Genomic DNA, 21,218 nt, shown 5'->3' with positions numbered 1-21,218 from the left:
CACCTCAATTTTTATAGTCTACTAGCTGTACCCGGCCACGCGTCCTGTGGGCATACAATATTTTTTGACTGAGTGCCAATAATTTCCCTCTGTAGTTCAGGTCCCACCAGTCTTTTCACTCGGTGGATTGGATTCAGACCCGAGTTGCCTTTCTCTACGTTTCTTTTTGGACTTTAACGTCGCTTAATCAATTGCTTTCTTGGACTTTGACCTATTTGGTGCTTGTATTGGGAGAGCTGTGCGTCGTGGGATTCGTCTCCAGGTGGGCTGGCATCGGTGAGTTTGCGTTCCTGGGGCTCCGGGACGGTGGCCAGCGTGTGTTGCTTTTACGTCCAACAGATGGCGCTGTTTTTCAAGCATGTTTTTACCTGTCACAGGTGTGACATCTATATAATACAGGTATATAAAAACACGTGCGTATTCGAATGCAACGTTGTGTCAAAATTTCAAAGCAATCGGTGAAGAACTTTCGGAGATTTAAGATTTTGAACCAACGAACATTTACATTTTTGTTTATATAGATTCACGCAGCCAAAAGGCCAGCTGAAACGAACCTTGAAAGACTTAAGGATGAAAGCACTGGGGGATGGCCATCTTTGAAAAGCACAAAAAGCAGATTAAAAGAAATCCTCTATGCAAGTGGGGTTCACCTGCACCCCTCAAAAGCAGGGGTGATGTGTTCTCTGCAGCCCCCATAGCAAGGAAGGCATTGGAAGGGGTCTCCTTGTCCTGTAAAATCATCCTTAAACGCTAGGAAGAGTTGCAAGGACAGCCTCTGGTGGCTCTCAGCAGTTTCCTACAAAGGGGTTGTTTTGCAGTCTTCATCCAGCCCCTTCCCCAACTAAGCCCCCTCCACAGGTGTCCAGGGGGATCTGGGAGAGCCCCTTGCTTGCGATGGGAGGGTAGCAGTTGATCTGGAGATCAACCAATCAATTCAAGCAATTCAAGCAATCAATTCAAACAATCAATTCAAACAATCAATTCAAGCAAGCAAGCAAAACAGAGCTGGAAGGAAGCAGTGGTAAAATCCAAACCGATTTGCTACCGGTTTGCTGCATGCGCATGCGCAGAGTGCACCAAAAGGAGGCTTGGGAAAGCAAGTAGTAAAAAACAAAAAACAAAAACTACCGGTTCTTTCTGAACCGGTATTTCTGATGATCAGCTGTTCCGCGCGGTTTAGAAAGCAGGATTTCCTGCTTTCTAGCAAAGCTAAACAGCGCAGTGCAGCTGATTCCCCCTTACCTTCCCAAGCAGGGGTGAAATGCTCCCGGTTCGGACCGGATCGCCTGATCCGGTAGCGATGGAGGCGGGTGGTTCAGAGAACCGGTAGCAAAAATCCCTGCCCCCCCCATTGCCCAGCTGAGTCATGCAATCATCAGAGGCTTTTTTTTTATTTTTAAAAGCATTTTTTCTACAACCTCTTTGGCCGGAAAAATGCTTTTAAAAGTAAAAAAAAAAGCCTCTGATGATTGCGCGGCTCAGCTGGGATCATCAAAGGTTTTTAAAAGCCTTTTTTATAAAAAAACCTCTTCAGCCGAAGAGGTTATAGAAAAAAATGTTTTTAAAAGGAAAAAAAGCCTCTGCCGATCAGGCAAGTCAGCTGGGATCGTCAGAGGCTTTTAAAAGCATTTTTTTTTCCAGCCAAAGAGGTTGTAGAAAAAACGGTTTTAAAAGTTAAAAAAAACAAAAGTTGGCCACGCCCACTCAGTCATATTACCCCACCACCACCACCAAGCCACGCCCACAGAGCTGGTCGTAACAAATTTTACATTTCACCACTGTTCCCGAGCCTCCTTTGGGCGCTAAAAGGAGGTTTGGGAAGGGAAGTAGAGCAGCCGGGGGTGGGGGGGAGTCGTTGGAAATACCGGTTCGGAGGAAACTGGTAGTTTTTATCACTACTGATTCCGGTAGCGGTAGCATTTCACCCTTGCCTTGGAGTTCTTGTAGTCCAGCCTTCCCTGCTCAAGGGACTGTGTAGTCTCTTCTTAAAAGCCGCCAGTGATGGAGCAGCCACAACTTCTGGTGGCAAGCTGTTCCACTGGTTAATTGTCCTCACTGTTAGGAAGTTTCTCCTTAATTCCAGGTTGCTTTTCTCCTTGATTAATTTCCGTCCACTGCTTCTTGTCCTGCCTTCAGGTGCTTTGGGAAATAAGTTGACCTCCCTCTTTTTTCTGGCAGCCCCTCAAATACTGGAAGGCTGCTATCATGTCACTCCCTGGTCCTTCTTTTCTCTAGAGTAGCCAACCCCAAATCCTGCAACCGTCCTTCACACGTTTTAGTCTCCAAGCCTTTGATCCTCTTAGTTGCTCTTCTCTGCACTTTTTCCAAAGTCTCAACGTCTTTTTTCGTAACTTGGTGACCAAAACCTGATGTAGAATTCCAGGTGTGACCTTACTCAGGATTTACAAAGAAGAAATTTAGAGACGGCATCTGATTTCTTGTCTCAAACCGTGAGTCTGGTTCATGAGGACTAGAATCTTGGCCAAGACCTTGCTTTGCCAGCCAGAGGCCTGGGGTACAATGTCCTGGGCAATAACAAAGCCAGTCGGGAGCAGACAGAGGCCTGTCTTGACCTGGGAGAAGGTCTGGAAGGAGGATCCACCCAACATCAAATCCTTGATTCCTTGTGCCGGGTAGGAAGTCCTCCTTTCTGGCCACTAGCCTCAAAGCCCCAACGGCACCAGGTTTAACAGTTTGGAAGGGACCTTGGAGGTCATCTAGTCCAACCCCCTGCCCAAGCAGGAGACCCTCCACCATTTCTGACCGATGGCAGCCCAGTCTCTTCTTGAAGGCTTCCAGTGATGAAGCTCCCACAACTTCTGAAGGCAACTTCTGTTCCACTGGTTGATGGCTCTCAGAAAATTTCTCCTTATTTCCAGGTTGAATCTCTCCTTGATCAGTTTCCATCCATTGTTCCTTGTCTTCGGGTGCCTTGGAAAACAGCTTGACCCCCTTCCTCCTCTCTGTGGCAGCCCCTCAAATATTGGAAGATGCTATCCTGTCTCCCCTGGTCCTTCTCTTCCCTAGACTAGCCATGCCCAGTTTCTGCAACCGTTCCTCGCATGTTTTATCCTCCAGTCCCCTAATCCTCTTTATTGCTCTTCTCTGCACTCTTTCTAGAGTCTCAACATCTTTTTTATAGTGTGGGGACCAAAACTGGATGCAGGACTCTAGGTGTGGTCTTACTACGGCTTTATAGAGTGGAATTAGTAGCTCCCTTGATCTTGATTGTATCCCCCTGTTAATGCAATTTAGAACTGCGTTGGCTTTTTTAGCTGCCGCTGCATACGGCTGGCTCCTATTTAGCTGGTTGCCCACTAAGACTCCCAGTTCCCTTTCACTGTAGCGTCTCCTGCTTGAGCAGAGGGTTGGGCTAGATGACCTCCAAGAGCCCTGCACACTCTGTTCTTCTCTTACTGTTGATGTGGTGTTGCAAATGCTTGCCTGGAGGTAATAACAACCACAAGCGAGGCTTAAATGTGCGGTATTGCAAACCCAGCTTTAGTCACCCCTGGGATGATTGATGATTCGAGCCAGCTGTGGCACGCCACTGCAGTCCAGAGGTTAAAAAAGCTGTGCCTTAGAAACCACATCCTGAAACCACCTCCTGAGTGTCTGGACAGGTGTGTGTGTGTGTCTTATCCCATTCAAATTGTCGCATCCAGGTGCCGTGCCCCTTTGCATCTCTTCCCCGGCCCTCAAAGGGAAGCCGAGATGGCGGATGGCAGCCAGACTTACTTCGACCCTTTCTCGAAGTACCCCAAGAAGACCCCAAGGGAAGCAGGACCCACCTCTGCCCAGGCAGCCCCACACATCTGGACCACCCTGGAGGGGGTGGTGATGGAGAGAAGACCTCCTTCCCCCTTGAATTACCCAGCTATCGACTCAAAAAAGCCAAGATGGCTGTTGCAGCTACGATTGCAATCCGTTGCCAGAGCTATTAGGAAAGCAGCCTTTGCAATATTGTTTTGGTGTCAAAAGAGAGTTTCCTCTCCTCCCGCAGGCAGGTTGTCAGAGAGAGAGAGAGAGAGAGAGAGAGAGAGAGAGAGAGAGAGAGAGAGAGAGAGAGAGGGGTGAGGAGGACTAGAAACATCCTGGAAGAAGCACATGTGTGCGTGTGCACAAAACACACACTCAAAGACAGCAACTTTTTCCACAACTCATTCTAGGAGAGCGGGGAGAATGTTTTACCTCCCTGCTTAAAAACTGTATTTGTTGAAAAAACTTTCTTTCTTTCTTTCTTTCTTTCTTTCTTTCTTTCTTTCTTTCTTTCTTTCTTTCTTTCTTTCTTTCTTTTTTAATTTGATTTATATGCCGCCCTTCTCTGGAGACTCAGGGTGGCTTACAATGCGTTAAGCTTTCTTTCTTTCTTTCTTCTTTCTTTCTTTCTTTCTTTCTTTCTTTCTTTCTTTCTTTCTTTCTTTCTTTCTTTCTTCTTTCTTTCTCTTCCTCTCTCTCTTTCATTTTCCTTCCTCTCATTTTTCCTCCCTCCCTCTCTCCTTCCCCTTTTCCTTTCCTCTCCTCTCCTCCCCTCCCCTCCCCTCCCCTACTAATACCACTTTATAATATCTTGGTAAGGCCACACTTGGAATCCTGCATCCAGTTTTGGCCACCACACTATAAGAAAGGATGTTGAGACTCTAGGAAAAGTGCAGAGAAGAGCCACCAGGATGATGAGGGGACTGGAGGCTAAAATTATATGAAGGAACGGTTGCAGGAACTGGGTAGGTCTTGTTCCAGGGGTGTCATACTCGGTCTGCGGGCCAGATGTGTCATGTGCTGGCCACGCGCACCCCCAGTTTAGCGAAGGGGGGAAAAGTCACAATATATCACATGATGACAATGTGATGACGCTAATTTGACAGCCCTGGCCTAGTTTAATGAAAAGAAGGATTATGGGGGACATGATAGCAATATTCCAGTACTTGAGGGGCTGCCCCAAAGAAGAGGGGGTCAACCTATTTTCCAAGGCACCTGAAGGCCGGAGAAGGAACAATGGATGGAAACTGATCAAGGAGAGATTCAACCTGGAAATAAGGAGAAATTTTTCTGACCGTGAGAGCCATCAACCGATGGAACAGAAGCTGCCTTCGGAAGTTGTGGGAGCTTCATCCCTGGAAGCCTTCAAGAAGAGACTGGACTGTCATCGGTCAGAAATGGTGTAGAGTCTCCTGCTTGGGAAGGGAGGGTTGGACTAGATGACCTCCAAGGTCCCTTCCAACTCTGTTAATCTGCATGTATCTGTATAATTACCCTGTGGAACTCATGGCCACCAGATGTGGGGATGCTGCCAAAGGCAGATTAAATCAAGAATTCGAAGAATTAGTCATTAATCAGGCATCTAAATAATATAGTTAATTTGACATGCATCCGGCAAAGCAGACGATAATGTGGGCTCAGCGCTTGTGCCGCGTGGGCCGAGCACTATAAAAGGGAGCCAGAAAAGCTGGACGGGCAACTTTGCTTCACTTCTTCCCTCTTCTTTCCTTCGCAGACTTTTTTTTTTTTTCCCGCGCTCTCCTTGAAGGCAGCATCGTTGGAGGCATCAGGATGTTGCAAGTCTTCTCCTATCTCAGCTCCGAGGTCGACTGGTGCGAAGCCAACTTCGAACACTCCGAATATATTGCTGAATATTACAACTCGGTAATTCCTCCGGTTATTGTGGGAGAATTGGTGGATGCTCCATTCCCCCCCCCTTCCTCCTCCTCCTGCCCAGCCATTGGTGTGTGGGGGGGGGAAATTAGGGTGCTGGGTGGATGCTCCATCACGGGAGGTTTTCAGGAGGAATAGAGTGGGTTGGGATGAAGGGCTCCTTAAGGTCTTCCAATAGCTCAGGGGCTGCCCCAGAGAAGCATGGGGGGGGGGTCAAGCTATTCTCCAAAGCACCCAAAGGCAGGACAAGAAGCAACGGCTGGAAACTAATCAAGGAGAGAAGCAACCTGGAACTAAGGAGAAACTTCCTGACAGGGAGAACAATTAACCAGTGGAACAGACGTTGCCTCCAGAAGTTGTGAATGCTCAAAAAAAAGAGATTGGACAGCTATTTGTCTGAAATGGTAGAAGGTTTCCTGCCTGAGCAGGGGGTTGGACTAGAAGACCTCCAAGGTCCCTTCCAACTCTGATTCTATTCTATTCTATTCTATTCTATTCTATTCTATTCTATTCTATTCTATTCTATTCTATTCTATTCTATTCTATCTTATTCTATTTTCTATTCTATTCTATTCTATTCTATCTTATTCTATTTTCTATTCTATTCTATTCTATTCTATTCTATTCTATTCTATTCTATCTTATTCTATTTTCTATTCTATTCTATTCTATTCTATTCTATTCTATTCTATTCTATTCTATTCTATCCTATCCTATCTTATTCTATTTTCTATTCTATTCTATTCTATTCTATTCCATTCTATTCTTCTCCTCTCCTCTCCTCTCCTCTCCTCTCCTCTCCTCTCCTCTCCTCTCCTCTCCTCTCCTGTTCTGTTCTGTTCTGTTCTGTTCTATTCTATTCTATTCTATTCTACTCTACTCTACTCTACTCTACTCTACTCTACTCTACTCTACTCTACTCTATTCTATTCTATTCTATTCTATTCTATTCCATTCCATTCTATTAGTCTCTTCTCTTCTCTTCTTCTCTTCTCTTCTCTTCTCTTCTCTTCTCTTCTCTTCCCCTTCCCCTTCCCCTTCCTCTTCCCCTTCCCCTTCCCCTTCCCTCTCCCACTCCACTCCATTCCACTCCATTCTATAATTTCTACTCTTCCTGCCTTGAGCAAGGGTTGGACTAGATGACCTCTGGGGCGCCTTCCACCCTAGGATTCTAGGAATATTCTACTAATTGGCTGTGGGCACAGGTCACCAAGCGATGACCTCAAAGCAGTCAGGATGACTTGCTGCGTATGGCTCCATTCGTGCCCACCCATCAGTCAACAGCATCCCCCACCTCCCTCAAGGGCAAACGAGTTACCCCATCGCCTTGGACATGTGGGATTGCCCAGCTACTGAAAAAGTTGCCTCTGCTACCTTCAGCTGACTCTCCCTCACGTGCCGGCAGGATTTTCCCAGTCAAATCAGAAGCCAGCCCTGTCCTGAGGTCTAGAATCTTGAATTTTCACAGCATCAGGCCTTCACTCGGCAGCAAGGGGCAACTTGAATGCAGTGGGTTTCCTTTTCTGTGCCAACCATATGTTTCTCAACCTTTAAACCTTGGCCACTTTAAGATGTGTGGACTTCAATTCCCTTAGCCTCAATTAAAGCCTTAGGAAGACCACGCCTAGAATCCTGCACCCAGTTTTGGTCACCACACTATAAAAAAGAGGTTGAGACTCTAGAAAGAGTGCAGAGAAGAGCAACCAGGATGATGAGGGGACTGGAGGCTAAAAATAAATGAAGAACGGTGGCAGGAACTGGGCCTGGCTAGTCTAGGGAAGAGAAGGACCCGGGGAGACAGGAGAGCATCTTCCAATATTTGAGGGGCTGCCCCAGAGAAGAGGAAGGGGGTCAAGCTGTTTTCCAAAGCACCTCATGGCAGGACAAGAAGCAATGGGTGGAAGCTAATCAAGGAGAGATTCAGCCTAGAAATAAGGAGACATATTCTGACCGTGAGAATCATTTTCAACCCATGGAACAGAAGATGCCTTCGGAAGTGGTGGGAGCTTCATCACTGGAGACTTTCAAGATGAGATTGGACTGCCATTTGCCCAAAATAGTGTAGGATCTCCTGCTTGGGTGGGGGGTTGGACTAGATGACCCACAAGGTCCCTTCCAATTCCCTTAATCTGGTATTTATCCCAGAACTCCCTAGCCAGCACACTCTTAATAGGCCGAGGTTGAGAAACGGTGGTTGGGATACACTTTAATCAAGAACTGGACCGAGAAGTCGAAACTCTGCTTCCTGATGTCCCAGCTTGGCCCCCAATGGCATCAGCAAAGCTGGCTGGAAAATTAGAGCTCGGCCTGTGAGCAAAGCCTGAGCAATTAAAGCAAGGAACAAGGAAGAAGAATACGCTTAATAATTGATTTATGGTCATTGGCTAGACCATTTCTCTGCAGTTTCGTTTCCTTGCAACCTATTGAACCATTTCTCCAAAGCCCCTGAAGGCAGAACGAGAAACAATGATGGGAAACGAACCAAGGACAGAAGCAACCTGGAACTAAAGAGAAATTTCCTGATAGTGGGAACAATTAACCAGCGGAACGTCTTGCCTCTGGAAGCTGTGGATGCTCCATCAGTTTTTTTAGGAGAGACTGGACAACCGTTTGTCTGGAATTGTTCTGGCCCAGCCTTAGCAGAAGCAAGAAATGGACTCCCGGTCATGAAAAATGCCTCTTTATTTACCTCTTGTGAATTAATTACACTCACCCACTCAAAAGTCCAAGCAAGAGTCCTGCAAGGAATTAATGGCAGCAACAGACCTTATCAGTTCCTTGCGATAATTGCCAGGCCGTGAGCTCCCAGCCGAAAGGCTGCAAATTAAGTTCTGGCAAGCAGTCGTCGTGGCATGAAACACCATGAGCAAAATCTTCAGCAATACGAACGGTTGTCTCCTACGACCACCACTCCCTTTTCCTTCTCCTTATTCCCCAGCCAGGGAGGGGCCATTCAGTGTCCACATGTGCTTTGCTTCCCAAGTTGACTCCTTGTCCTCCGTTGCTCCCCTCTCCTAAGTGCTCTGCGCATACGTGCATCTGGAACAGGCCCCAGTTCTTCTTCCTCCTCACTCATCTCAGCCTCCGAAGGCAACTGCCTCTCCGGTGGATGGGAAATGTCAGATGGCCCTGGCTCTATCTTTGCATCCGACGCAGAGCATCCATCAGAGCCTTCCCCAGACTCCAGATCTGGCCCAAGTTTCTCCCCAGCCTCCTCATCGTCCGAGTCTGCCGCCAGCTCCACTGGTAGCTGGTGGGCCACAACAGGAATGCTTGAGCAGGGGGCTGGACTAGAAGACCTCCAAGGTCCCTTCTAACTCTGTCATTCTTGCAAACCGGTTTTGCTTCCATTCAGTGGTATCCGTCAGAAGTCAAATCTATTCAGGTTAACCAGACTGTGACACGGAGCAGGTTTCCAATGAGTACATCTTGTAACTAGGTTTTTATTTTTATTTTATTTATTTTATTTTATTAGATTTATATACCACCCTACTCCCGAAGGACTCAGGGCGGTGAACAGGCACAAAAATAAAATACATAAATACAAAAATTTAAAAGCAAAAATAAAACCAGATTAAACAATTTAGCCCGAGACAAATTTAAAACATCCCAATAATTTAAAAACAGATTTAAAATTTTCAATTTAAAAGAAAAGGGGGGAAAAGGTTAGGCCAGGCCAGCTTGCTGGAATAGGAAGGTCTTAAAAGCGTGGCGGAAAGTGCGCAGATCCGGGAACCTCCGTATCTCCGGGGGGAGCTCGTTCCAGATAGTGGGTGCCCCCACAGAGAAGGCCCTCCCCCTGGGGACTGCCAGTCGACACTGTTTGGCCAATGGCACCTGGAGGAACCCCTCTCTATGAGAGCGTACCGGGCGGTGGGAGGCTGTTTGTGGTAGTAGGCGGTCCCGTAAGTAGCCAGGTCCTAAGCCATGGAGCGCTCTAAAGGTGGTAACCAAAACCTTGAAGCGCACCCGGAAGACCACCGGGAGCCAGTGCAGCTCGCGCAGGAGGGGTGTTACATGGAAACACCATGTTGCTCCCATTACCACCCGTGCGGCCGCACTCTGTGCCAGTTGGAGCCTCCGGGTGCTCCCCATGTAGAGAGCGTTGCAATAGTCCAGGCAGGAAGTGACAAGGGCATGAGTGACTGTGTGTAGGGAGTCCCAATCCAGAAAGGGACGCAACTGGCGAATCAGGCGAACCTGATGAAAGATCCTCCTGGCCACAGCCGTCAAGTGCTCTTCTAAAGGCAGCTGTGAGTCCAGGAGGACCCCCAAATTGCGAGCCCTCTCCGTGGGGGCCAGTGATTCGCCCCCAATAGTCAGCGATGGCATCAACTGACTATATCGGGACGTCGGAAACCACAGCCACTTGGTCTTGGATGGGTGGAGCCTGAGCCTGGCAGAAGGTGAGGCAAGAATCTGATTTCATCCTTTAGATTGAGAACATCTTCAGTTGCAATGCCTCGCTGATTATAGAGTAGGCTTACAGGTGCTAAGCCTTCAAAATAGATCACTTGAACTGGAACAGAAGGTTCTGGAAATGCTGCCAAGCACTGGGCCCTACCTAACAAAATGAAGTGTAGAAACAAGTCAAGTCTTACACTTAGGCAAGAAAAACCAAAAGTACACATAGAGACTGGGGGAAACCAGGCTTAATAGCAGGGACTGTGAGAGGGATCTGGGAGTCTTAGTGGACAACCAGCTAAATAGGAGCCAGCCGTGTGCAGCGGCAGCCAGAAAAGCCAAGGCAATCCTAAATTGCATTAACAGAGGGATACAATCAAGATCAAGGGAGGAACTAAGACCACTCTTTAAAGCCTTAGTAAGACTACATTTAGAATACAGTTTCCAGTTTTGGTCACCACACTATAAAAAAGAAGTTGAGACTCTGGAAAGAGTGCAGAGAAGAGCAACCAGGAGGATGAAGGGACTGGAGGCTAAAACATATGAAGAACGGTTGCAGGAACTGGGCCTGCCTAGTCTAGTGAAGAGAAGGACCAGGGGAGACAGGAGAGCATCTTCCAATACTTGAGGGGCTGCCACAGAGAGGAGGAAGGGGGTCAAGCTATTTTCCAAGGCACCCGAAGACAAGGAACAATGGATGGAAACTGATCAAGGAGAGATTCAACCTGGAAATGAGGAGAAATTTTCCGACAGTGAGAATAATCAACTGATGGAACAGAAGTTGCCTTCAGAAGTTGTGAGAGCTTCATCAAAAGATCCCTTCCAACTCTGTTAATCGGTTAAATTGGTGTCGGGTAGAAATTAAGAGTCTGCGTGGGGTGTGAATTGTAGAATCCAAGGTCAGGAGGGCCCTTGAGATCTTCTAGTCGAGCCCCCTTCCCAGGGCACCAGCAACCCTCAAGTCATCCAATCCTTTCTGGAGAACTTCCCATTGATGGAGCACCGTGACTTCCGGAAACAGGTGAGAGAGGCCTAAGATTCACGTTTCTTGCGGTCAGGAAATTGCTCTCAATTTTGAGGCTGGCCATTCCTTCTGTGTGGGTCACCCTTCGAATACAGATCCCAATCAGGACACATTCCTGCGGGCTTAGTCTATTAATAGCCAGCTCATCAGGAGAAGGAGTCCCGTGCCGTGAAAAGAGCTTGCTTCCCTTCTTCCATTCAATCTTCGCCAATTCTTGCCTGGACAAATCCCTGAAGTTTTCTTGGCAACGTTTTCCAGAAGTGGTTTGCCCTCCATTTCTCCCTTCTTCTCCCTTCTAGAGTTGAGGAGGCTTGATAGGCACAGGTGACCCAACTAGCTTCGTGCCCAAGGCAGGACTTCAACCCACAGTTTCCGGTTTCTGGCCTGGTGCCAGCAACACTATGCCAAGCTGACTCTTCAAATAAAATAAGATAAGATAAGATAGGATAGGATAAGGATAAGGATAAGGATTAGGATAGGATAATAGGATAAGGTAAGGTAAGGTAAGGTAAGGTAAGGATAGGATAGGATAGGATAGGATATTATTTTATTATTTTTATTAGTTCAATTTATATGCCGCCTTTCTCCGGAGACTCAGGGCGGCTTACAGTGCATTTTTAAAAAACCATTATAAACACATTTAAAAATTAAAACATTAAAACCCATCCACACCATTCATGGCCGGATCTCACAAGATCGCAACAGTGAGATCAACGGATAAGATAGGATAGGATAGGATAGGATAAGGTAAGGTAAGGTAACGTAGCGTAGCGTAGCGTAGCGTAACGTAACGTAACGTAACATAATAATATTGAACAGACGTTGAGATTTTGGAAAAAGTGCAGAGAGGAGCGACTAAGATGATGAAAGGCCTGGAGACTAAAACGTATGAAGAACGGTTGGAAGATTTGGGTTTGGCTACTCTAGAGAAAAGACAGACCAGGGGGGACATGATAGCAGTATTTCAAGTATTTGAGGGGCTGCCACAAAGAAGGGGGGTTTCAACTTATTCTCCAAAGCACCAAAGAAGGCAGGACAAGAAGCAACGGATGGAAATTAGTCAAGGAGAGAAGCAACCTGGAATTAAGGAGAAACTGCCTAACAGTGAGAACCATTAACCAGTGGAACTTCTTGCCACCAGAAGTTGTGGGGGCTCCATCACTGGAGGTCTTTAAGAAGAGACTGGACAGCCATCGGTCTGAAATAGTATAGGGTCTCCTGCTTGAGCAGGGGGCTGGACTAGAAGACCTCCAGGGTCCCTTCCAGCTCTCTTCTATTCAAGTCTTCAGGGGTCTTCAGGTTGAGAAACGCTGTCTTAGACCAGGGCTCTCCAAACTTGGCAACTTTAAGATTCAATTCCCAAAATTCCCCAGCCAGCCACGTAAGACTGAGGAATTCTGGGAATCGAAATCCAGAAGTTTGAAAATTGCCAAGCTTGGAGATCACACACACACACACACACACACAAATAGGAAAAATGACAGAGAATTCAGAGGCAATCCTAACTCTCTCTGCAGCCCCCCATCCCTCGTTCTGCCCCGGTGGGCTCAATAGCTCCCCGGGGGTCAAAGACTTTGCCCCCTCTGACAGATTTGCCCCACGTGGGTTTCTAACATTGTTAATCTTTTTTGTCTCTTTCTCTTCTCCCTCCCTCCCTCCCTTTCCTTTCCTTTCCTTTCCTTTCTTCCTTCCTCCCTCTCTTTTTTCCTCCCTCCCTCCCTCCCCTCCCTTTCACCTCCCTTTTCTTTCTTCCTTCCTTCCTTTTTTCCTCCTTCCCTCCATTTTCCTCCCTCCCTCCCCCTCTCTTTCTCCTTGCCTCCATTTTTCTTCCTTCCTTCCTTCTTTCCTCTCTCCCTCTCTCCCTCCCTCCCTCCATTTTCCTTCCTTTCTCCCTCCCTTCCTCTTTTTTCTTTCTTTTTCTTCCTTCCTTCTTCCCTCCCTTTCTCTCTCCCTCCCTCCATTTTCCTTCCTTCCTCTCCTCTCCCTCCCTTTTTCTTTCTTTCTTCCTTCCATCTTCCTTCCCTCCCTTCCCCTCTCTCCCTACCTCCATTTTCCTTCCTTCCTCCCTCCCTCTTTCTTTTTTCTTTCTTTTTCTTCCTTCCTTCCTTCTTTCCTCCCTCCCTCCCTCCATTTTCCTTCCTTCCTCTCCTCTCCCTCCCTCCATTTTCCTTCCTTTCTCCCTCCCCCCTTTCTTTTTTCTTTCTTTTTCTTCCTTCCTTCTTCCCTCCCTTTCTCTCTCCCTCCCTCCATTTTCCTTCCTTCCTCTCCTCTCCTCTCCCTCCCTTTTTCTTTCTTTCTTCCTTCCATCTTCCTTCCCTCCCTTCCCCTCTCTTCCTACCTCCATTTTCCTTCCTTCCTCTCCTCTTCCTCCCTCCCTTTTTCTTTCTTTCTTCCTTCCATCTTCCTTCCCTCCCTTCCCCTCTCTCCCTACCTCCATTTTCCTTCCTTCCTCTCCTCTTCCTCCCTCCCTTTTTCTTTCTTTCTTCCTTCCATCTTCCTTCCCTCCCTTCCCCTCTCTCCCTACCTCCATTTTCCTTCCTCCCTTCCTCCCTCCCTTTCTTTTTTCTTTTTCTTCCTTCCTTCCTTCTTTCCTCCCTCCCTCCCTCCATTTTCCTTCCTTCCTCTCCTCTCCCTCCCTCCCTCCCTTTTTCTTTCTTCCTTCCTTCCTTCCTTCCTTCCTTCCTCCAGTTCAGCAACGTGGCCTTTTTCATCCTGGCCCCCATGATGTTGTGGCTCAACACCGATTATATCGGCTATCGTCCGGTGCCAATTCGGGGTTTCGTCATCTTGCAGCTGTTTATTGGTAGGTTACCATGAAGGCTCCTGCTATCAGCCCTGCGCGGTAGACCCCCCAAGCCTCAGCATCAAGAGGACTAGTTCCATCTTTATTTTAAGGCTATATTATCTCCGTAAAGTCCAAAATTTCCGTTGCCAAGTGAGACAGGTGAGTTTTGATCCATTTTACGGCCCTTTCTTGACACCGCTGTTAAGCGAATCACTGCCTTTGTTCAGTGAGTCACACGGTTGTTAAGCGAATCTGGCTTCCCCGATGGATTTTGCTTGCTAGAAGGTCACAAAAGGGGGAGTCACGTGACCCGGGACACTGCGACTGTCATAAATATGAGTCAATTGCCAAGCGTCGTAAAATGAAGCGAAGCTTCACCGTCTCCCTTAGCAACACAACTTTGGGGCTCAATTGTGGTCGTACGTTGAGGACTACCCATAGGAAGGACACTTTGGAGAAAGCACAGTCCTCGTCTTATGACCGTAATGGAGTAACCCTGACAGTTACGCTCGTCAGTCACGATGGTCGTAAAGCAGGTCATCAGGCCGTTGATCTGATTTGATGACATTTTTTTCCCAATGGTCGTTAAGGGGTTCTGAAGCGCGCACAGGATGGGCCTCATTGGCAGCCCAGAGGCTTTGCTGGTGAGGAGATGGCCTGTTTGAGCAGGGGGTTGGACTAGAAGACCTCCAGGGTCCCTTCCAACTCTGTTACTCCACTAAGTCGCCCCTCTTCCTCCCCAGGTGTCTTCTCCTTCTATTTCCACATGACCCTGAGTTACGCCGGGCAGCTCCTGGACGAACTGTCCATCCTCTGGACTCTCTGCGTCTCTTACGGCTTCTGGTTCCCCATCCGCTATTTCCCTTCCTTCATCAAAAACAGGTAAGGTTTCACCCCCTCCCCCTCCCCCCCCGGGGCAGCTGTTCCCTTCCACCTGAAGGGCAGAGGGGCGGAGGGTGGGGAGGGGGAGGGGGAGGGGGACCCCAAAGGTGCCTGCTGGCGTGGCAGAGGGAGGCCGAAAGCTATTGGACTGGGCAGGCAGCCGGCACCAAGGCCTAAGAGGGTCCTTCAGTTTGGGGGCAGGGAATCAAAATTGCAGCAACCTAGAACTAAGAAGAAAATTCCTGACTGTGTGAACAATTAATCAGCGGAACTGCCTGCCACCAGAAGTTGTGGGTGGCTCCAACACCGGAAGTTTTTAAGAAGAGACTGGACAGCTATTTGTCTGAAATGATGTAGGATCTCCTGCCTGAGTAGGGGGTTGAAGTCCCTTCCAACTCTGCTGTTCTGTTCTGTTCTGTCCGTTCCGTTCCGTTCCATTCCATATTTTCTATTCCATTCTATTCTATTCTATTCTATCCTATCCTATCCTATTCTATTCTATTCCATTCCATTCCATTCCATTCTATATTTTCTATTCTATTCTATTCTATTCTATTCTATTCTATTCTATTCTATTCTATTCTATTCTATTCTATTCTATTCTATTCCATTCCATTCCATTCCATTCCATTCCATTCCATATTTTCTATTCTATTCTATTCTATTCTATTCTATTCTATTCTATTCTATTCTATTCTATTCTATTCTGTTCTGTTCTGTTCCGTTCCGTTCCGTTCCGTTCCGTTCCGTTCCGTTCCATTCCATATTTTCTATTCCATTCTATTCCATTCTATTCTATTCTATCCTATCCTATTCTATTCTATTCTATTCTATTCCATTCCATTCCATTCCATTCTATATTTTCTATTCTATTCTATTCTATTCTATTCTATTCTATTCTATTCTATTCTATTCCATTCCATTCCATTCCATTCCATTCTATATTTTCTATTCTATTCTATTCTATTCTATTCTATTCTATTCTATTCTATTCTATTCCATTCCATTCCATTCCATTCCATTCCGTTCCATTCCATATTTTCTATTCCATTCTATTCTATTCTATTCTATCCTATCCTATCCTATTCTATTCTATTCCATTCCATTCCATTCCATTCTATATTTTCTATTCTATTCTATTCTATTCTATTCTATTCTATTCTATTCTATTCTATTCTATTCTATTCTATTCTATTCTATTCCATTCCATTCCATTCCATTCCATTCCATTCCATATTTTCTATTCCATTCTATTCTATTCTATTCTATCCTATCCTATCCTATCCTATTCTATTCTATTCCATTCCATTCCATTCCATTCCATTCTATATTTTCTATTCTATTCTATTCTATTCTATTCTATTCTATTCTATTCTATTCTATTCTATTCTATTCTATTCCATTCCATTCCATTCCATTCCATTCCATATTTTCTATTCCATTCTATTCTATTCTATCCTATCCTATCCTATTCTATTCTATTCCATTCCATTCCATTCCATTCTATATTTTCTATTCTATTCTATTCTATTCTATTCTATTCTATTCTATTCTATTCTATTCTATTCTATTCCATTCCATTCCATTCCATTCCATTCCGTTCCATTCCATATTTTCTATTCCATTCTATTCTATTCTATTCTATCCTATCCTATCCTATTCTATTCTATTCCATTCCATTCCATTCCATTCTATATTTTCTATTCTATTCTATTCTATTCTATTCTATTCTATTCTATTCTATTCTATTCTATTCTATTCTATTCTATTCTATTCCATTCCATTCCATTCCATTCCATTCCATATTTTCTATTCCATTCTATTCTATTCTATTCTATTCTATCCTATCCTATCCTATCCTATTCTATTCTATTCCATTCCATTCCATTCCATTCTATATTTTCTATTCTATTCTATTCTATTCTATTCTATTCTATTCTATTCTATTCTATTCTATTCTATTCCATTCCATTCCATTCCATTCCATTCCATTCCAATCCAATCCAATTCCATTCTATATTTTCTATTCTATTCTATTCTATTCTATTCTATTCTATTCTATTCTATTCTATTCTATTCTATTCTATTCCATTCCATTCCATTCCATTCCATTCCATTCCATATTTTCTATTCCATTCTATTCTATTCTATTCTATCCTATCCTATTCTATTCTATTCTATTCTATTCCATTCCATTCCATTCCATTCCATTCTATATTTTCTATTCTATTCTATTCTATTCTATTCTATTCTATTCTATTCTATTCCATTCCATTCCATTCTATATTTTCTATTCTATTCTATTCTATTCTATTCTATTCCATTCCATTCCATTCTATATTTTCTATTCTATTCTATTCTATTCTATTCTATTCCATTCCATTCCATTCCATTCCATATTTTCTATTCTATTCTATTCTATTCTATTCTATTCTATTCTATTCTATTCTATTCTATTCTATTCTATTCTATTCTATTCTATTCTATTCCATTCCATTCCATTCCAATCCAATCCAATTCCATTCTATATTTTCTATTCTATTCTATTCTATTCTATTCTATTCTATTCTATTCTATTCTATTCTATTCTATTCTATTCTATTCTATTCTATTCTATTCTATTCTATTCTATCCTATCCTATCCTATCCTATCCTAATTTTCTATTCTATTCTCTCTGCGGGACGTGTTGGATGGTGGGGAAACATCTGGAGCCAGAGGTGGGCAAAGAGGTTTCTCAAACGTTTAGGTGGGAACAGCGTTTCTCAAGTCTTGGCAACATTAAGAGGTGAGGACTTCAGCTCGGGATTCTGGGTGTTGAAGTCCGCTCACCTTAAAGTGGCCAAGATTGAGAAATGAGAACTGGGTCCTCCGAGAACGTGGAGAGAAGCCAGCAGAATTCTGGGAGCTGAAGTCCACTTGCCTGAAGGCAGCCAAGGGGGAGCAATGCTGGCCTAGCAGTTCAACAAACCCCAAACACAACAAAAAGGAGGGATTGGCAGAGAAAGCTTAGCCCCTCCCCACACCCCCAAAGAAGTTCGCACTAACAGAGTTTGGGGTCTCCTTCCAATGTGCTGCACCACCTCAGCATCGGATAACGCACGAAGGGAGGTTGGGGGGGGGAGGTTGGGGGGCTGAGCATTGCCCACTCCCACGGCTGCACTCCAAGTCCAGCGGACGGCCAAATTGGAGTTATTCAGCCTGTGTTTTACAGGCATTGCCAACTTTTGGGGATGTTGCCCTGCAGACTGGCTGCAGCAATCTTGCCTGGGGGTGAGGGAGGAGGAGGAGGAGGAAGGAAGAAGGACAGAAGAGGAAAGGAGGAGGGAGAAGGGGAAGGAGGAGAGGAGGAGGAGGAGGAAGGAAGAAGAAGGAGAGGAGGAAAAGGAAAGAGGAGGAGAGGAAAGAGATGGGGAGGAGAAGAGGAGCAGGAGGAAGAGGAGGAAGAAGAAGGAAATGAAAAAGAGGAGAAGGAGGAGGGGAGGAGGGGGCGAAAGAAAGAAAGAAAGAAAGAGAAAGAAAGAAAGAAGATTGAGGGGGAGGAGAGGAGGAAGAATGAAATGAAAAAGAGGAGGGGAGTGGGAGGAGGAGAAGAAAGAAAGAAAGAAAGTAAGAAAGAAGATTGAGGGAGAGGAGGAGGAGGAGGAAGGAAGAAGAAGGTGAGGAGCAAAAGGAAAGAGGAGGAGGAGGAGGTGAGAGATGGGGAGGAGGGGGAGAAAGAAGGAAATGAGGAAGAGGAGGAGAGGGAGGAGGAGGAGAAGAAAGAAAGAAAGAAGGTTGAGGGGGAGGAGAGGAGGAGGGAGGAGGAGGAAGAAGGAAATGAAAAAGAGGAGGAGGGGAGGAGATGGAGAATGCAAAAGAAAGAAAGGAAGAAAGGAAAGAAAGAAAAAGAAAAAGAAAGAAAGAAAGAAAGAAAGAAAGAAAGAAGAGGAGGGGGAGAAGGAGGAGGAGGAAGGAAGGAGGAGGAGAGGAGGAAAAGGAAAGAGGAGGAGGGGGAGAGAGATGGGGAGGAGAGGTGGAGGAGGAAGAAGGAAATGAGGAAGAGGAGGAGAAGGAAGGAAGGAAGGAAGGAAGGAAGAAAGAAAGAAAGAAAGAAAGAAGGTTGAGGGGAAGGAGGCAGAGGAGGCCCCTTCTCCAGGGTCAGTGGCCTGAACGTAGCTTTTCCTCCCTTAGGGAGCAGTTCCTCACCTTTGTGGCCACGGTGACAGTGACCAGCACCCTGATGTCCTTTGTTAAGCCGGCCCTCAACGCTTACATCCTCAACTGCGTGGCGTTCCACCTGCTGTACCTGGCCTACGTGGAAGTGCGGAGGTAAGCAGGTTTCCTCCCAGGCTGCCCGGGGGCCGCTGACCCTCCGAAGGGAAGAGGGCGGGCAGCTGAGATTTGGGCCCTGAGTCGCTTTGCTCAGGGCCCTTGTAACTTCGGCCACTAAACGAACGGTCGTAAATTGAGGACTTCCTGTGTTCAGTCGCAAAGCCCTTGCAGGAAGCCTCAACCCAGCTGCCGCTTAGCAAAGCGAGACCCAGGTGGGGGGGTCCATATTTGCAGGCTGGGATACAACGGGGAGGCTCCCTGGGACCGGAAGCTCCCCCCCACCCCGTGGCCTTCTTCTGCTGGACGAAGGACCGCTAAGCCTTGACCCCCTTCCGCAGGTGCAGCAGCCAGGCTGTCTCGCGCGCAGCATGGACCATGACCTTCTGGTGGGTCATCGCCATCAGCTGCTGGCTGGTGGACAAATTTTTCTGCGGCTTCTGCCAAAGACTCAACTTCTGCTACCTCCACAGTTTCTGGTAAGAGGGAGGGTAAGAGAGATGGAGGGGGGAGAGAGAGAGAGCGAGGGAAGGAGGGAGGGAGGGCAGGAGGGAAGGAGGGAGGGAAGGAAGGAGAGACGGAGGGAGAGACGGAGGGAGGGTCGTGAGTTGGCTGTGGCGAGTTGCCCCAGATCACCCCCAGGCGGGACCCAGAGACGGCGGAGGGGATGAGGTGGAAGTGACTGAGGCCGTGCGGCTTCCCCCCACAGGCACGTCTTCATCAACATCGCCCTCCTGCATTGCATCACCCTCATCCTCTTCTTCGACATCCAGTACGACCTGCCCAGCAGCGAGCCCTCCATGGAGTACTGGCCTAGCAGCAGGTTCCCCTTCGCGCTGCCCTACGTCAAAATCCAGAAGCCCCTGAAATGGTGCTAGCGGCACGGCCAGCGGATCAGCTGGGGCAGTCAGCCACAGCCACCCCATTGCGTCCTCCAGGATTCAACCAGCAGCTATTTATGGGGGCCTCGGAGGGCACAGGAAGGAGGTGGCAGGGACTGTGGGACTGTCTGCAGGCCGCCTCACCCCCGCACCGTGCCCTCGATCGCTGGTGCATTCACCCCTCCAAAAGGAAAAAGACAAATCAGAGTCCGGAAATTCACCAGAAACTCAAATTTTTCTTCTCTAAAAATGCCTGCTTCTCTCCAAAAATATCTATGGAGATTCTCAGTCCTCCAGGTCCTGGTTGTCCCAAAGGTGCTTTTTTCAAGGGGCAACTGGACTTTCTGGTTTTTCTTTGAAGACGTTTCACTTCTCATCCAAGAAGCTTCTTTGCTCTCTCCAAAAACATGAGATATAGAGCTGGAAGGGAGCTTGGAGGTCTTCTAGTCCAACCCCCTGTTAAAGCAGGAGACTATAGCATTTCAGAGAGGTGACCTCCAGCCTTTTCTTAAGTACATTTTTCTAGCCAGTTAGAAATCCATCTGGCGGTGATGCTGTCTAGCCCACATTTTCCTAGCTTACCGAGAAGTAGGTTGTGGTCTACTCTGTCGAATGCCTTGCTGAAGTCTAAGTCTACTATCTCCACAGCGTTTCGCTGGTCTACGAATTGAGTCACTTTGTCAAAGGATGAAATGAGATTGGCTTGGCACGACCAACCCCTGCGGGCTCCTAGTTACATCTTTATTTGTTTCTAGGTCTTCACAAATCTGTTTATTGATTCTTTTGTCCCCAGTATCTGCCCAGGCAGTTTTTTAAAGTGTTTTTCTTTTTTTAAGTGCCGTGTCCTAAATGGCAGCCCGGTGAGCAAAGCAGGCTGACACCCACTTCAAACCCAATTAAGGGAAGTTTGTTTGATAAGGCCATTCAATCTTGCAGCACTGGTTGGAGGGGTTGGGAGTGGAGGGCACCGTTTTGTGGTGGTTCTCCTCCTTCCTCTCCGACCGGTTGCAGTCGGTGTTGGCAGGGGGGCAGAGGTCGACCCCGAGGCGCCTCGTTTGTGGGGTGCCGCAGGGTCGGTCCTCTCGCCCCTCCTGTTCAACATTTATGTGAAGCCGCTGGGCGAGATCATCCGTGGCTTTGGGGTGGAGTTCCATCAGTACGCTGATGATACGCAGCTGTACATCTCCACCAGGCTCCAACTGGTGCAGAATGTGGCCGCACGGGGGATTATGGGAGCAAGAGGGCGCTCCCATGTGACACTGCTCCTGCGCGAGTAGCATT

General features: G+C 46.7%; 1 protein-coding gene across 1 annotated transcript; it reads left to right on the top strand.

Moving 5' to 3' along the window:
* The first annotated feature begins 5,499 nt into the window (after window positions 1-5,499).
* Window positions 5,500-21,218, top strand: ACER1 (alkaline ceramidase 1). The gene is made up of 6 exons (XM_060684572.2): window positions 5,500-5,643; window positions 13,769-13,883; window positions 14,609-14,747; window positions 18,919-19,056; window positions 19,398-19,535; window positions 19,766-21,218. The coding sequence occupies exons 1-6, from the start codon at window positions 5,551-5,553 to the stop codon at window positions 19,932-19,934; spliced, it is 792 nt and encodes a 263-aa protein (XP_060540555.1). The 5' UTR covers window positions 5,500-5,550; the 3' UTR covers window positions 19,935-21,218.

This window comes from Pantherophis guttatus, chromosome 1 (assembly GCF_059756535.1).
Source record: "Pantherophis guttatus breed Tessera chromosome 1, ASM5975653v1, whole genome shotgun sequence".
Taxonomy (NCBI): Eukaryota; Metazoa; Chordata; class Lepidosauria; order Squamata; family Colubridae; genus Pantherophis; species Pantherophis guttatus.
This window is presented reverse-complemented; position numbering and strand designations above follow the sequence as displayed.

Bases quoted from the DNA above. Each gene is read 5' to 3' on its own strand.
- ACER1 (XM_060684572.2), top strand. From the start codon at position 5,551: ATGTTGCAAGTCTTCTCCTATCTCAGCTCCGAGGTCGACTGGTGCGAA. The intron at 19,057-19,397 runs GTAAGCAGGTTT...CCCCTTCCGCAG, and splicing joins GCCTACGTGGAAGTGCGGAG to GTGCAGCAGCCAGGCTGTCT. The intron at 19,536-19,765 runs GTAAGAGGGAGG...TTCCCCCCACAG, and splicing joins TGCTACCTCCACAGTTTCTG to GCACGTCTTCATCAACATCG.